At 42.2% G+C, this 14,389-nt stretch overlaps 1 protein-coding gene across 1 annotated transcript; it reads right to left on the bottom strand.

Moving 5' to 3' along the window:
* Nucleotides 1-1,976: 1,976 nt before the first annotated feature.
* Nucleotides 1,977-13,714, bottom strand: LOC131251518 (endoglucanase 8-like). Its single transcript, XM_058252274.1, has 7 exons — nucleotides 13,462-13,714; nucleotides 11,095-11,502; nucleotides 9,216-9,308; nucleotides 7,453-7,614; nucleotides 4,484-4,595; nucleotides 3,799-3,962; nucleotides 1,977-2,465 (listed from the first exon to the last, which is right to left on the bottom strand). Exons 1-7 carry the CDS (start codon nucleotides 13,666-13,668, stop codon nucleotides 2,133-2,135), a joined length of 1,479 nt encoding a protein of 492 aa, XP_058108257.1. The 5' UTR covers nucleotides 13,669-13,714; the 3' UTR covers nucleotides 1,977-2,132.
* Between the last annotated feature and the right edge of the window lie 675 nt (nucleotides 13,715-14,389).

Here is a 14,389-nt window from a genome sequence, read left to right as displayed (position 1 = left end):
GAAGAGATTGAATGGATAGTGGATAAGGAGATTATCTCCACACGATATGGAGGTTTCCAAAGGTACCTTGTCAAATGGAAGAACAAGTCATCATCTGATTCCACGTGACTTATGTAAGCGGAATTGTGGCGGATTGATGCAGACTTTCTCAAGACGCACAAAAGTCTTAACTCGTTGGAGTCGAGTTCTTCTCACCCGAGAGGAGTTAATGAAGACATCAGACCCTTCAAAGTTTATTAAAGATGAAAGTGGCTGACGAATACATCTTTATGCCTCGATAATGGTTCGCGGCACAACCAATGAAGATTTTAAAGACCTTACACGTATCCCTGGATTAATCGAAGGCCCCACATTAGGAGGACACGTGTGTAGAATGAGTTAAAAGACCATACAAAGGAATAAATTATTTTATTTGTTATAGGGATAGTTTAGTCTTTTTAATCCGAATTTTATAAATAGGGTGTTTTCTATCCTAAACGGATGATTTTTTTAATAAAAGTTTGGTGCCTCCTTCTCATTTCTCTCTGTGTCAATTTATTTTCTTTTCATAATCTCTTTTATTCTTCTAAATTCTGTTTTTAACCATCCAACCTTCTAAATTCTCTTTCTAACCATCCAACATTCTTCTTCTCTTTCTATGTCTAGTATTATTTGATTGCTACTGTCTATAATTAGATTCTTTGAAGTCCCCTTACCATGAAAATTTGATAATTGATCCTAATCTTCTTTTAGATTTTTCAGCCATCCATATTACAAAAAAAAAAACATGTGATTTTTTGTACTAGAAAAGTTGCATTGACTGTTAGATTGAAACCATGTAAGATCGAGAGGTTTCATCTATCGCCGAATCTAATACACGTATGATTTGAATACGGTACCGCAGGATTGTGATGATGATATTTAACCATTGCATGTTTCCTTTGTTGAATATTTCAATTGATTTGCTTAGATTATTTCACTGGATAATTTATGTGCTCACACATACATTCTAGTTTAGACCGTCCTGCATCACTATTTAAAAAAACATGTAATTTCTTATACTAAAAAAGCTGCATTGATTGTTAGATTAAAACCATATAAGATCGAGAGGTTTCATCCATCGTCGAATCCTATACGCATGATTTGAATACAGTACTGCAGGATTGTGATGATGGTATTTAACCATTGAATAATTCATTTGTTATTAATTTCTTATACTAAAAAAGCTGCATTGATTGTTGGATTGAAACCATATAAGATCGAGAGGTTTCATCCATCGTCGGATCCTATACGCATGATTTGAATATAGTACTGCAGGATTGTGATGATGGTATTTAACCATTGAATATTTCATTTGTTATTATCTTTAGTATAACGTGGAATGTTGAATATTTCAATTGATTTGCTTAGATTATTTCACTGGATAGTTTATGTGATCACATCCTATATTATAGTTTAGACCGTACTGCATCACCATGTATCTCAATTTACTATCCATTCCTCCCATTTGTCTCCATTTACACCCGTTCAAACTACAAAATTGACAATCGGTGAAGAAAACTGTCATCACTCGAGTGTGCTTTGGAGGTGCACCCGCATCAAACTGGAAATTGATAATCAGTGAACCGCATAACCATCTCTCCAAAGTGAAATGCTACGGCAATTTGCTTCCACAAAGTCGATTACGTGGTGTGCGACCTCAGTGGTGTATTGGCGTTGCAAAGCTCTGTGGGCCACACTATGATGTATATATTAGATCCACACCATCCATCCAGTTTTCCAGATTATTTTAAGGGATGAACCCATTAATGAAGCAGATCCAAACCTTAAGTAGACCACACCACAGAAAACAGTGAAACCAATGACTCCCATCTTTAAAATAAGGAGTTTAAAACAGAATTCTGCTAACAGAGATCTAAACCCTTCATCGCTTGTTTACAACTTCCCCAAGTAAACAAACTCATTCAACCATTAAAATAAACACAAGTCATCCAAAATGAAAATTTCCAAACACCCATTTTTGCATTAAAAGAAATAGGCTAGTAATTACAAAATGCAGCTTCCTATATTGAATTATGATTATATCAGCTAATATTTTCCTAGGGTACGCACGGTGCTTAATACGCACTCTGTGCTTTTACAAGCTACCATCATTATGTGGGGTTAGGATGGGCCCAAAAATACCCAAGTAGGCCCACCAATGGCGCGTTGATGTAGGTTGTGGGCTCTGACTCTTGGAAGAATGGCCTCGAGTCCGGAAAATCGTCCGTGATGTTAGGCCCACCAACCACCGCGCCCACAAGAATGTTAGGGTTGGGGTTTGGGGTGAGATAGTAGCGTGATCCAGCCTTGCAGCCAATGTGGGCCGGATGAGATGCCACGGACGGAACTGAGCTGGCCCGATGGTGTATGCGTAGAGGGTAGTGATTACCATAGCCCACCATGTATGACATTTTCTTAGGATTATCGCCTAGAATGTAATCCACCTACAGATCATAAAGAAGAAAGAAATCTTTGGTGATCAGAACAAAATCAGTTGGTGGCCCACATGATGAATGGGCCCATAGTGCAAATGTCACATCGCATTTTGGAATTAGGTCCCTTGAATGAACTGTTAAGATTGATTATGATGGGCCACAATTATGTGAATGTCCCAGGATTTACATGGTTAAAACCGTTCATCTAATGACCTCATTTCAGGGTAGGTTGTGCCCTAAAAACCAACCCACAGTGGAAGATACAAGCCAATCCAAATGGGACTATGAAAATCCAGACCAATTTTTATCCTCGAGAATTTTCAGAGCATGGTGGATTTGGAGTGGGGCATATCAGCAATATATGGATCAAAATATTACCATGGGCCCCACTTGTACGAACGGCTAGTGATGCATAGATCCATATGGACGCAGTAGGCCGGTTCTTTAAGACCAATAATATTAGTTGGGCCGGACCTGCACTTGATTCTGCCCATGGATTTAGTCCAATCACACCATCGGATGGATCAGATCAAGCAACATGCAACACGTCTAAGGCTAGAATCAAGGAGCTCACCGAGCATGCATGGCTAAAATCATCGGATTGACTGAGTTCGCATGAGATTCCGTCAGCTACTTGATCCATTGATGTGTTACATGTTGCTTGATCTGATCCGTCTAATCATGACATTGGTTCTGATGGTTGGGCCAAACTCAAGTTGTACTTGAATGGGCTCAATTTAGCCCAGTCCAACCGGCCCATACACCACGTTTTATTTCAAATGATGTGCCACTTCAGTGGAACTGGTACAACCCACTTTGGGCCACAAACATACATTGGCGGTCCATTGATTTGAACGGTGAAATGAAGTCTGTTTGATAAATGGGCCACCTTTTGTACGGCTCTAGTGTCATACACAAGCGACACATTGACACGAGTGGTCCATTTATTAGGTAGGCTTTACTTAACTTGACCGGCTAGGCATCATACACGGGCTAGATATCATGGTTGATACACAGGCACTTAGAAATTGTATACATGGCAAAGCATATATTAACTCCTCTCAATTTAAAGGACTGAATTGAATTCCAACCGTTCTTAAGTTAGATGGACAACCCTAGCCTATGATTCCTGGATACTTGATAATTGAAATAGGAGCATTGAATACTTTACATTTTTAACCGTCCAATATATGTCCATCCATCCAACGGTCAGGTGATCAATTAGTAGAAATTTTCTGTCCATGCTTGATTTGATTTAGTTGTTACCAAGGGAATGCGATTTTGAATAATTTCTGCCTGTGTATTATCAGTCAAACTCTGACTAAAAAATCAAAGAGGGTACCTGGCGTTTGGCCAACCGTCTGAGCTGAGCTGGGGTGGCGGAGATCTTGCCACATGGCACGAGCTGCCTGGAGTGGCTTATGTAGTTGGAGTAAGCCAGAAGCAAGAAAGACAGCGATGTCACGTGCTGCATGTTACTTCCTCCAGCTTTAAAGATCAGCCCACCTGATTTTTCAAGGGAAAACGACACCATTATTTAATTAAAAATAAAATGAAAGGTGCCAATGATAGCTGGACCCCACATGATGCTGAACATTGGTGATATGAGCTGTGAATGGGTCCACCAATCGCATTTGCTTTTCTGTTTCTGAAATCTTGGCTTTTTACTTTATTACTCCACTTTAATAATCCCATAGAGACAAATCTCGTTTTCCAAAATTTCTCGGCCCAAAAACTTCTGGGGAGATATTTAAAAAAGAATTCTAAATTAATAAATAAATTTAAATATAAATATATATTAGCAAATTCAGTAAGTTTTTTATTATTTTCCTATTAAAAGGCAATAAGACGTTCATCTGTAAAAGAGCCTCGAATTCTGGATTCTCTATCATTCTTTTAGGTGAAACCGATCCAGAGTAAGGCCCACCAGATGTACGAACCATATGTCATAGATGAGTGCAATTTAAACGGTTTACAGACAAATAAAAAATAAATAAATAAATAAATAAAAACCATTTTAGTGAAACCTGGTGAATATTGAATTTGAGGGCGAGATGTTCCCGGCAACAGCGAACAGATGAAGCTATCAGCGTTTTGCTTGAACGACTGTAGGTAGTTAGCTTTTCCCATCGCCACTTCCTGTAAAATTACAAAAAAGCCCCTGAGTTTTCATAATTGTAAAAGAATATTAAAACCCCGTTTGGCAATGGCGCAAAATCATTTCTGTTTTTTGGAATTTTCCCCCACTGTGGACAGTATACTCATCAAGTGAGCCACACATGTACGTTGAATTTGGAGAGTTAAACACTTTTTTCTAACGTCTGTTCTTATCATCCACGAGTTACAGTGTACCCTACCTGATGAATGGCCCAGATCTCTCAGCCTGAAATGGTTTTGAGGGCCCCTTTAAAAATTGTACTAAGAAAAGAAATCCTGTAAGTCAGAAATTAGCTAAAACATCCAATTAGTGTAGCTGAACCCAAAGTGGCTTAGATGATGATGATGAACCCACATTGCTCGGTTGGATGTGTGAACTCCCGGGCTTCAATCCTAGCCATCCGTTTCCAGACTATGAAGGAAGAGGCCCACAAATGGCATGGTTCAACCACAAAGGCCCTGTTTGGTTGTGACACTTAAAAAATGAGTCCATCCCTTTTTTAAGTAACAGTAACTATGTATTAGAAATTATAGTTTCTATAAACTATAGGCTATCAAGGTTGTTTCAATCCTTATAATTAGATGTTAAGTTACCATCCAACCAGCGGGTAAGTTCCAAAATATCACGTGTATGCGACATCCAACCCGTCCAATAAGTTCTGCTCACTGTCAAGATCACCTAGTGCAAATTTCACTTATTAGGTGGGCCAACACAGAAAAAAATGGATTACTGCTAATATAATATAAAAATGGTGGTGTGGCCCACTTGATGAGTGGCAATCAAAAAGGCCCAAGACTTCACAAGTATGTGCATCCAGGTGTTTTCCAATGCATGGGGCCCATGTGGGAGTCATCCATCATACTTCCTCAAATCACATGCATTTCGCCAGGAAAGGAATAAAGAGGACAATGCCGACCAAAAGAAAAAGATGTAAAAGAGAAAAGGCATGCATAATAGAGAAGAGAATATAAGCTGCCTGTACTTTTGTCCTTGCAATGAAAAGGATTGAAAGCACTAATGACAAAAGCATATGTTTCAGCGTGACATACAAGACGAATGTAAGCTTGAACGTGCCACACATATGCGAGACTGGGTGTGGGTTGGGTCCCTCTCCGCTCAAGATCAAATAAGGGCATTTAAATGGCCAGACCACCCATTGGATGGATGAGATCACACATAAATGGGAGCCTGATGATCTCTTACATTTAAATAGGAAGGTTTTGAATATTTAAATTACGGTCCACCCACCATACAACTTCCAACGTATTAGGTGGATCTGTCTAACAAGACATCTATCTAGTCTATGGCAATATGTATTTTGCTATTTATCAACCGGCTAGATATTGTTCTCTAGTGTTCCCACCTATAAAGTTTATTTTTCCACTAGGTTTACTTCGACAGTACAATTGATATATTAAAATTGTTTGTTAGAATTGGGGTCCTAAAGGAGCTCCCACCGCTCCTTATAATACTATGGTCGCTATCTATTGCTAGGAAGAGAAGTGAATGACGAAAATTCAATAAGAAATTTAATATCATTATCATCATCATTTAAATCTTATGTCAAATGGTTCGGGCTAGTTACATGAATTTTATTGAGCTACTTTAGCTGGTACTACAAATTTTCTTTTTTACTACCTTCATGCAGGATGTGGATTTCTTGTTAAGGGAAGATAAATGACCTCCACCGTGATGTTTGTGAGAAATCAACCATATTCATTTGTTTTGCCAAATCATTTTAAAACATGGGACAAAACATAAAGCATATCCAAACTAAGTATGACCCACAACAAGAAACAGAGGGTAGAGAAATGCCTACGCTGAAACCTCCCTAGAGTCCACCATAATGTTTATATGTCATTTATACAGTTCATAAGGTCATTTTTAATGGGATAAACTGAAAACACAAACATATTAAGCCTAATCTGAAACTTTTGTCATCTAACAAATATTTCAATGGTGAACATTCAATCCTCATCATTTCTTATCGCGCGCTTGCTTGAGTTTTGGATCTACCTCATTTTTTGTCACATGTTCTAAAATGATTTGAAAAAATGTATGAAGAGGTAGATTTCTCACAAACATTCCGTAGGAGCTTTATGCAAAATCACGTTCCCTCATGCACGTCCCCTTGACCCTCCCTATTACCTTCTTATAGCATCCATCTCATATCAACTCACTCTTAACTGATGGAGTTCTTGCTCTCCATTGCACCTCATTGTACCACCTATATCAACCTATTCTATTCTTATTATCCATGGGCCCTAAATTCAACAGGAAAATCCAACCTCAAAAATGGTTCTTCTGCGTTATACTCTGTTCATAACAGAGCCAGCTATTTTGACGGTCAGGATTTCCTTAGAACTATGCCTCGTTTGCAGTGAATGAGTCACAACCATTTTGCAAGTATCTAAATGGAATAATAGTAAGAATAATAAGACGAAAGGAGAAGACAAGAAAGGACAGGCACAACACAGTGTTTCGTTAGTAACTACAGTACTTTTGCATCAGAACGTGAATAGTGTTGTGATACGCTTGTCTTTATGTAGTTCGGGGATCTTACCGTTGAACTGAAAGGAACCCACGAAGGATAAGCGAGTCCTAAAAAATTATCGCAAATCAGTTGATACTAACCGTTAGATCAGTGACTTAAAAACAAACGGTTAGGGCGAATACATGACAAACAGTAATATAGACGTGATGGGTATTTGGGGCACGCTCACACAATACACATGGGATCCATCATGCTAACGGCTGGAAGATTAAGAAAAGTGGGCCCCACTCCATATCTTAAAAAAGGGATTATATACATGGTCAAAAAGGGCGAAGGAAAAGCACCTTGGAAATGAGGACGTTAATACCAGCATGCTTGTTATCCCAACCGAATTCATTAATGGTTTCTCCAGCTCCCAACACCTCCTCGTTCGTCTTTATGTACTCTCTGTATTCCCGCCTCCTCGATGCCTTGTGCAACCATGCTGCTCCCCAAAGCAACTCATCCTGCAACCAACATCCATTCCCCCTTGTGGGGTCCATCTTATCTTCATTTTAAAATTACAACCCTAATTTACTAACTTTTGGTGAGACCTAGCTGATGGACGGCTGGGATTACTCGGCCAAGTTTTACTAACTTTTGGTGAGACCTAGCTGATGGACGGCTGGGATTACTCGGCCAAGTTAGTTATATAAACTTGTAATAACCAACCCGGTTAAGGTTCTTTCTTTTGAAGGCCTGATTTTTTTGGTTTGGGACAAGGGCGTCACGTAATGAACGGCTAAGACATCACACACAGGTGCCACGTTTTCACTACATGGGAATGGACTAAAAGAAACCATCCGCCTAGTGAATAACTTCCAATCTTTCTTGCGCATGCAAAATCCAATCCGTCCAATAGCTTATCCGGATCATGAGGATTACCGTCTGAGAAAATCAGCCACATCCACTGATCTAGCTGACCACATTGTATTTTCTAACTTATCAATTTCTAGATATTGTTTTCAACAGTATGGCCCACCTGATGATGGATGGTGTTAATTTTTGTGGAAGCATCCTCGTATTGGTCCAACCTATTGGAAGGGTTGGATGTTACATACACATACTAGAACTCGTGTGGAGGTTGGATGCTACATGCATCCATGACAGAATGCCACCCAGTGAATAACTTCCAATCTTTCTCATGTGTTCAATATCCAACCTCTCCAATAGTTTATCCGCATCATGAGGATCAGTTGGGCAAAAATCATCCATATCCACTCATCTAGTGGACCACATTTGTATTTTGTTACTTTTAAAACGCTAGAACTTAGTTTCAACAATATGGCCCACTCGATAAGTGGATGGAATTGATTGTTGAATAAGGTTGATCCACAGGGTCAGATCAAAAGCTTTAGATGCTACATATACATGATAGAATGAAAATTATTCAATCTGTGGACCGTAGATTGCGGGCTTGATAGAATATAGGGAAAAAATCATATGATTACGAGAGCAAATCACGCCTAATTTTAGAAAAAAGAAAAAGAAAAGGAAAAAGAAAGGGGGGTGAAAAAAGTGAGCAAACCCCAAATGGCCAACCAACGATAAATCCTTTCAGTTTTCTTGGAAAGAACGGAAATCCGCCGGATCACCAAATAACTGATCCCGCACTCTACCCTTACGTGGAAATGTTGGGACGATCACTGTGGGCCCCATTATTTCAACAGACAGATCTGTCCAGGTTCCACAAAATTACATAGAGCGGCAATCACCCATTTTGAGAAGAGCGAACGCTCCCCTGTTCCTCTACCTTAAACAGTTGGTAGAGGAAACGGGACGCTGGTTTTTACAATGAAAATCAAACCGTCCAACTTTCCAATGGGTAGGGGCCCACTCGATGGACGGTTTCAAATTCACCATGCCAAGTGAAACTTCCACGGAGGAAAAGGGTAGCTAGCATGAATGTTTAGTGGATATGACTCTACGGAATCATTTCAGTAGAGTGTTGTGTAGGTTAGGAATCAGTTGAAAGCTTCCAAAAATGCTATTTTCGCAAAGTGAAAAGAAAAGGTCCAACGGTCATGCTTTTCTCTATCATAATCCAACGGTCGCATTTTCGCCTCACCTGATACCCATTCACGTCGCAGTAAAAAGGGCAAACCGCAGAGTGAAGGCTGCTACTGTACGCACCCCGGTGCTTGTCAGCAAACTCGAAGACCTGCACCGCAAAACGGAATGAAAATATCGTAACACTGCCACGCAAGTCCGTTCCGTTACTCCCGAGAAAAAAAACATAGATACTCTGTCGGAGCATCACCCTACACACGCGGGCACATAGCCCGCACATGTAGCATGGATGTTTCCGAATCCTAATCGTTCAAATCGCGGGCTCCACTGTAGATGGCTTCTAACTATAAACAAAGTGGACGCGTGACCCTATCTGTCCGGTTCGTGGCCATCAAATGAACGATCGAGAGACATTAACCATAGTCCATTTTGGTTCCTGCAATGAGGGGCCCATGATTCAGATGGTTCAAGTTGAGTAAATGTAGACACGTGTACGTCCTAGACTACATGTGTAAGGGTGGTAGAACGCTGCAATGAGGTCAGGAAAGGGTCCTGCGTCCGTCCTTTGATGACACGTGACAGATAGAGCAGAGAGAACGTCCATTAATTGGTCCTACATATGGAAGGGCGGAAGTTAATATTGCTGACTGACTGTCCAATTCACACGGTCAGCATTAGACCAGATCCATCTGGTGAAATTAATGGCAAGGATCATTAGGTAGGTGAAATTCACTAGTTGTACGGTTCGAATCCTTGTTCCCCAGCAACCCATGTCGAGTAGCTGCGACGAGCCAACCTTCCGGATCCAGCACGATGGACCAGGACTGGAATCGCCCGCAGCACAGCACCAAAATCAACCAAGCCTGCTGGTGCCACCATGTTGTATATGTAAAATCCACGCCGTCCATGGACGGTGCCTTATGGCATTAAAAAAACTGCTAGATACGGGATTCTGATGGGGCACCTAACATGGAACAATGGGGATGGAGGAAACGGATTGGCTACTCCCCCTGCCATCAGCCAATGGCTGGTGGTGGGTGCTCTGTGGGGCCCACCATGATGTATGTGTTTCATCCATGACATTCATATATTTTTATGCCATGAGACCAAAAAATGAGGTATATCCGAATCTTAAGTGGACAATAACAGGAAACCAACTGGTAATGGGAGACGAAGATCACTCCCCTGCTAAACAATGCAAAAGTTGTGTGTGGGGCCCCTGATTGTTGTTTATCGCATTCATCATTTTATATCATTTTATAGCACCATAATAGATGTCAAATAAACAGTACAGTAGGTCTTAGAAAGATTTGAATGATGGATATCCAATCACTATTGTTTTCTTGTGGTGTGGTCCACCTGAGATTTACATACCCCTAATATTTTGGATCAAACCCTAAAATGATCTTTAAAAATGGATGAACAGAATGGATGAAACACATACATCATGGTGCGGCCCACAGAGCAGCGACCATCAGCCACCGGGCTCGTGGCAGGGAGAGTAGCCAATCCGTTTCCGGGGAGGAAATGCCAACCACAGGTTCATATTCGAACCATTGTGATGTATATCTTTCATTGGAGCCGTCAATCAGGTGTAGATAACCAAGATGAGGAGAATATAAAATTCAGGTGGGCCACACTGTGAACTAGCAGCTTATAATCGGGCTGATCTTATGCATGCAGAGTCCATACAATGTTATAACCTGATGGACGGATAGGATTTTACATACACAACATGGACCCCACGGAGCTTTGGTGTTTCACTCGCAGCTTAAAATAGATATAAGTAGGGAGGATTCCAGTCCCACTGTCAGACGCCCACTAACTCTACCGTTGCCCCCACATGCACTAGCTCAGAGTAATAAAGCAGACTCCTCGTGATTCGCTCCGTACAACAACGACCGAACGGAAAAAGATTGTGTGTGAAAACGACTTACGCTAACGGCTCTGTTGAGGAGGAGGCTAGAGTACGCGGGGTCACGTGACCGGAACACGATCGACCCGGCTGCGAGTGCCGCAGCAGTCTCGCCCGCCACATCAGATCCGGGGTGCGCAGTGTCCACCTTGTAGACAGTCCGTCGCGTGTCCATGTCCTCCGGCCGCTCCCAGCAGTTGTGGTCCGAGAAAGCGTCCCCCACCTGCACGTAGATAGTGTTCGGGACCGCCGTTGCTTTTAACAGATAGTCCGTCGCCCACTTAACGGCCTTAACGGCGTTATTGAGCTCCGGGCCCATGCTCCTCCCGAAATCGATGACGCTCCACGCCAGCAGTGTCGTCGTGAAGGCCATCGGGAAGCCGAACTTCACATTGTCGCCGGCGTCGTAGTAACCGCCCGTCAGGTCCACCTGTAAACAGAAATATGACGGCGTTAAGACGTTAACGACTTATCTGGCCATAGATAACGGCCGCAAGTTGGAATTCGTTGGAGTGGAAAGTGGAAAACCGAAAGGATAGAAGAAAAAAGCTCATGCATGTGTGCATTTACGATCATGTGTGCGCACATGATTTAGACACGTGGAAATCATCAATCTGAACCATCCATCAAGTTTCCCCCACTTCTGATGGCCCACCATGAAAAACTTCTGTAGCTCGTAAGCCGCTAACCTTCCAAATATTGGTCTCTCTTTTTGTAATCCATCCATGTGAGTGTGCGCTGTGGCCACGAAAAGAATAGGGAAAACTCAAATGGACGGTCCAGATCTGTTACTTGAATATGCATGTGAAGCACCACAACAGGGAGGGAATTTGACATTTCCACCCCCATATAAAAGTGTAAGCTCCATCCTCACAAAGGGCAATTTCGTCATCATAACCAAGAGTTCAAACTCCAGCTATTATTAGGCAATATACCAAACGAACCTGTAAGTTGTGGGGGCCAACGAACAATTTCATAAATAAATAAATAAAATTAGGTTATCCATTCATCAGGTGGGCCACGTGTAGACTAAGGCAATCCATTGTTTATTGATTTGTGTGGACCACTCCTGACGAATGGAGGGAACTATCAATTTTAAGGCGGTCAATGTAACGGACGGACGATTTCCAGTTTTGCTTCTTTCTCGAAATGTCGCCGCATTTTGGGATGAAAATGGGAATACTACACGACAAAATAACGGAAAAAGTATACTAACTTTCACACTGTTTTGTAATAAAGTGGGAATTCGAAAAGAGTGAGATTTTGGTTTCTATCGAAGGATTTTCATCGTTGTACAACTTCAGAAGTGGTGGAGACTCTTCAACCGTACACGTGGTATAGTTGAATGGCTATTCGGAGTATCCGAATCGCAATTCCAAATGGATGGAGAGTAACCTAAAAAACTGCAATCAGAAAATAATATTAACTCAAATGTTTTTTCCCTTCGAAACTTGGACCACTCACTATTATAGTTCTGACTGTCCATCTGATGGACATTTATTGGATGGTTATGATTTCTCGTTCAGAGTAATTTTGGAAATCTGGTCCATCGACAATGTGACCAACAATTTGGGTGGCTTGTATCACTGCCTTTTTTAAACTGTGCAAAACTGACACATGAGTCCGTCTGTCCTTTTTTTGGCAGATACAGTACACGTCGAGTGACGCGACTTACCCGCGAAACGGAACCAGCAATGTGGGTGGGACCCTACCATGGACCTCACCTCGATGCATGCATTGTATATCCACGCCGTCCATCCGTTTTGTCAGCTTATTTTTGGGCGTGGTCACAAAAATGAATCAGATATAGATTTCAGATGGACCACACCACAGCAGCCAACGTATGGATGAACCAATGCCCAATGACAGTAATCGGGTATTTCTAGCCGTTCAATCTATGGCCATTTTTCTGGATAGCTACTGCACCCAATCCAAGAGGCAACCACATTGATCGGACGGTTCCCTAATCCCCTGCAGCCGAATCCAATCGGATTGATATCACTTAGCTAGGTATATCCGACGTGCACGAATTATAAAACTCTAGTTTTTCGGTAAAAGACGGTAGTCCGCTGGAGAGCCGAATACGCTGGCCCACCAAGCCGGGTTGGTGAATGTTTCCGGCTAATATCCCAAATCACCAGACCCCACTTGTGGATTGCGTGGGCCTCTTCACCGAATAATTAGGTATTCCGGCAGACTACCAAACCTCCTTCAACCTGAAAATCACTGAGCTAACGAACGCGAGATTTTCACTTTTCAGCATTCCAAGAAAATATCGCAATATGTGAGAGAGAAATCCAAACAAAACACACGGCAAACGAGCAAACCCTCATTTCCCCCGAGAAATCAAAATGTCGAGAAAACGACGATAAAAATGAGTTTCTCTTACTCCTTCGTGAGCTCCGTCTCTCAGCGCAGAGTCTCTCCGCCACTTCAATCGCTGGTCTGGCGGGAGCTTACCGGAGCGCTGCCCCTCGAAGAAGAGGATGCTCTTCCGCAATGCGTCACCGTAATCGTGTCCTGCGGAACACGGTGGAGGATTCGCTACTACGAGCAGCAGGAGGCAGATGAGACGGACCGCCGAAGAGAGCGCCATGGCGAAGCCGACCACCGAAAAGATACAGAGGGAAATCTCGAAGGCGGAGGAATAGCGAGGGACGTGTATAAAAAGCAGCGTCTGTCATTGGATGCTCTGAGCTGGGCCAATGGGAGCCTAACACGTGGAATGGAACGGTTTCGCTTTAAGCACGGCTAACGATGCGGGGCGTGGTTCGGCCGTTTTTTTGACCGGCTCGAGTCGGGCATACGAACCGGATCGGTCACGTGAAGGGACGTTTTTGTACCGTTGGGATTGTGTCTCGTTTCGGTGGGCCAGGGCTGATCTCTGGCGGGATTAGATTTGTACGGATGGGCCCGTAATCAAAATTTGAGGCGCAGATGACGGAATTATCATCTTGCATTCCTTTCCACTTAATAGTACCTCGGGAAACCCGCCTACCTTACACATGGCACACTTGTATGTGGATCCCAGCTGGGCATCATGGAATATCTGCCGTTGATTTTTCTCTAACGAAAAACTGCTTTGATAAAATGAAAATGAAAATATCGCCAGTGAATGGTAACCGTATATGATTATGGTCCTTTAGTGCGGAGCGGATTTGGTGTTACCCGGGAAACACATTGGTGGGTTTTACCCTGAACGTGGGGTCCACCTTGATTGTATATCCATGCCGTCCATCAGTTTTTTCAGATTATTTCTGGGCATGATCTTAAAATTGAAGCCTATCCAAATCTCTGGTGGACCACACCACGGGAAA

This window comes from Magnolia sinica, chromosome 7 (genome assembly GCF_029962835.1).
Source record: "Magnolia sinica isolate HGM2019 chromosome 7, MsV1, whole genome shotgun sequence".
Lineage (NCBI taxonomy): Eukaryota > Viridiplantae > Streptophyta > Magnoliopsida > Magnoliales > Magnoliaceae > Magnolia > Magnolia sinica.
The sequence above is the reverse complement of the archived record's forward strand: the minus strand, read 5'-3'. Positions and strand labels throughout refer to the sequence as shown.

Coding starts and splice junctions, on each gene's coding strand:
- LOC131251518 (XM_058252274.1), bottom strand. CDS start 13,668: ATGGCGCTCTCTTCGGCGGTCCGTCTCATCTGCCTCCTGCTGCTCGTA. Junction 7,615..9,215: donor GCGACGTGAATGGGTATCAG/GTGAGGCGAAAA, acceptor TGTTGGTTGCAG/GATGAGTTGCTTTGGGGAGC. Junction 4,596..7,452: donor TTAACGTCCTCATTTCCAAG/GTGCTTTTCCTT, acceptor GTAATTTTACAG/GAAGTGGCGATGGGAAAAGC.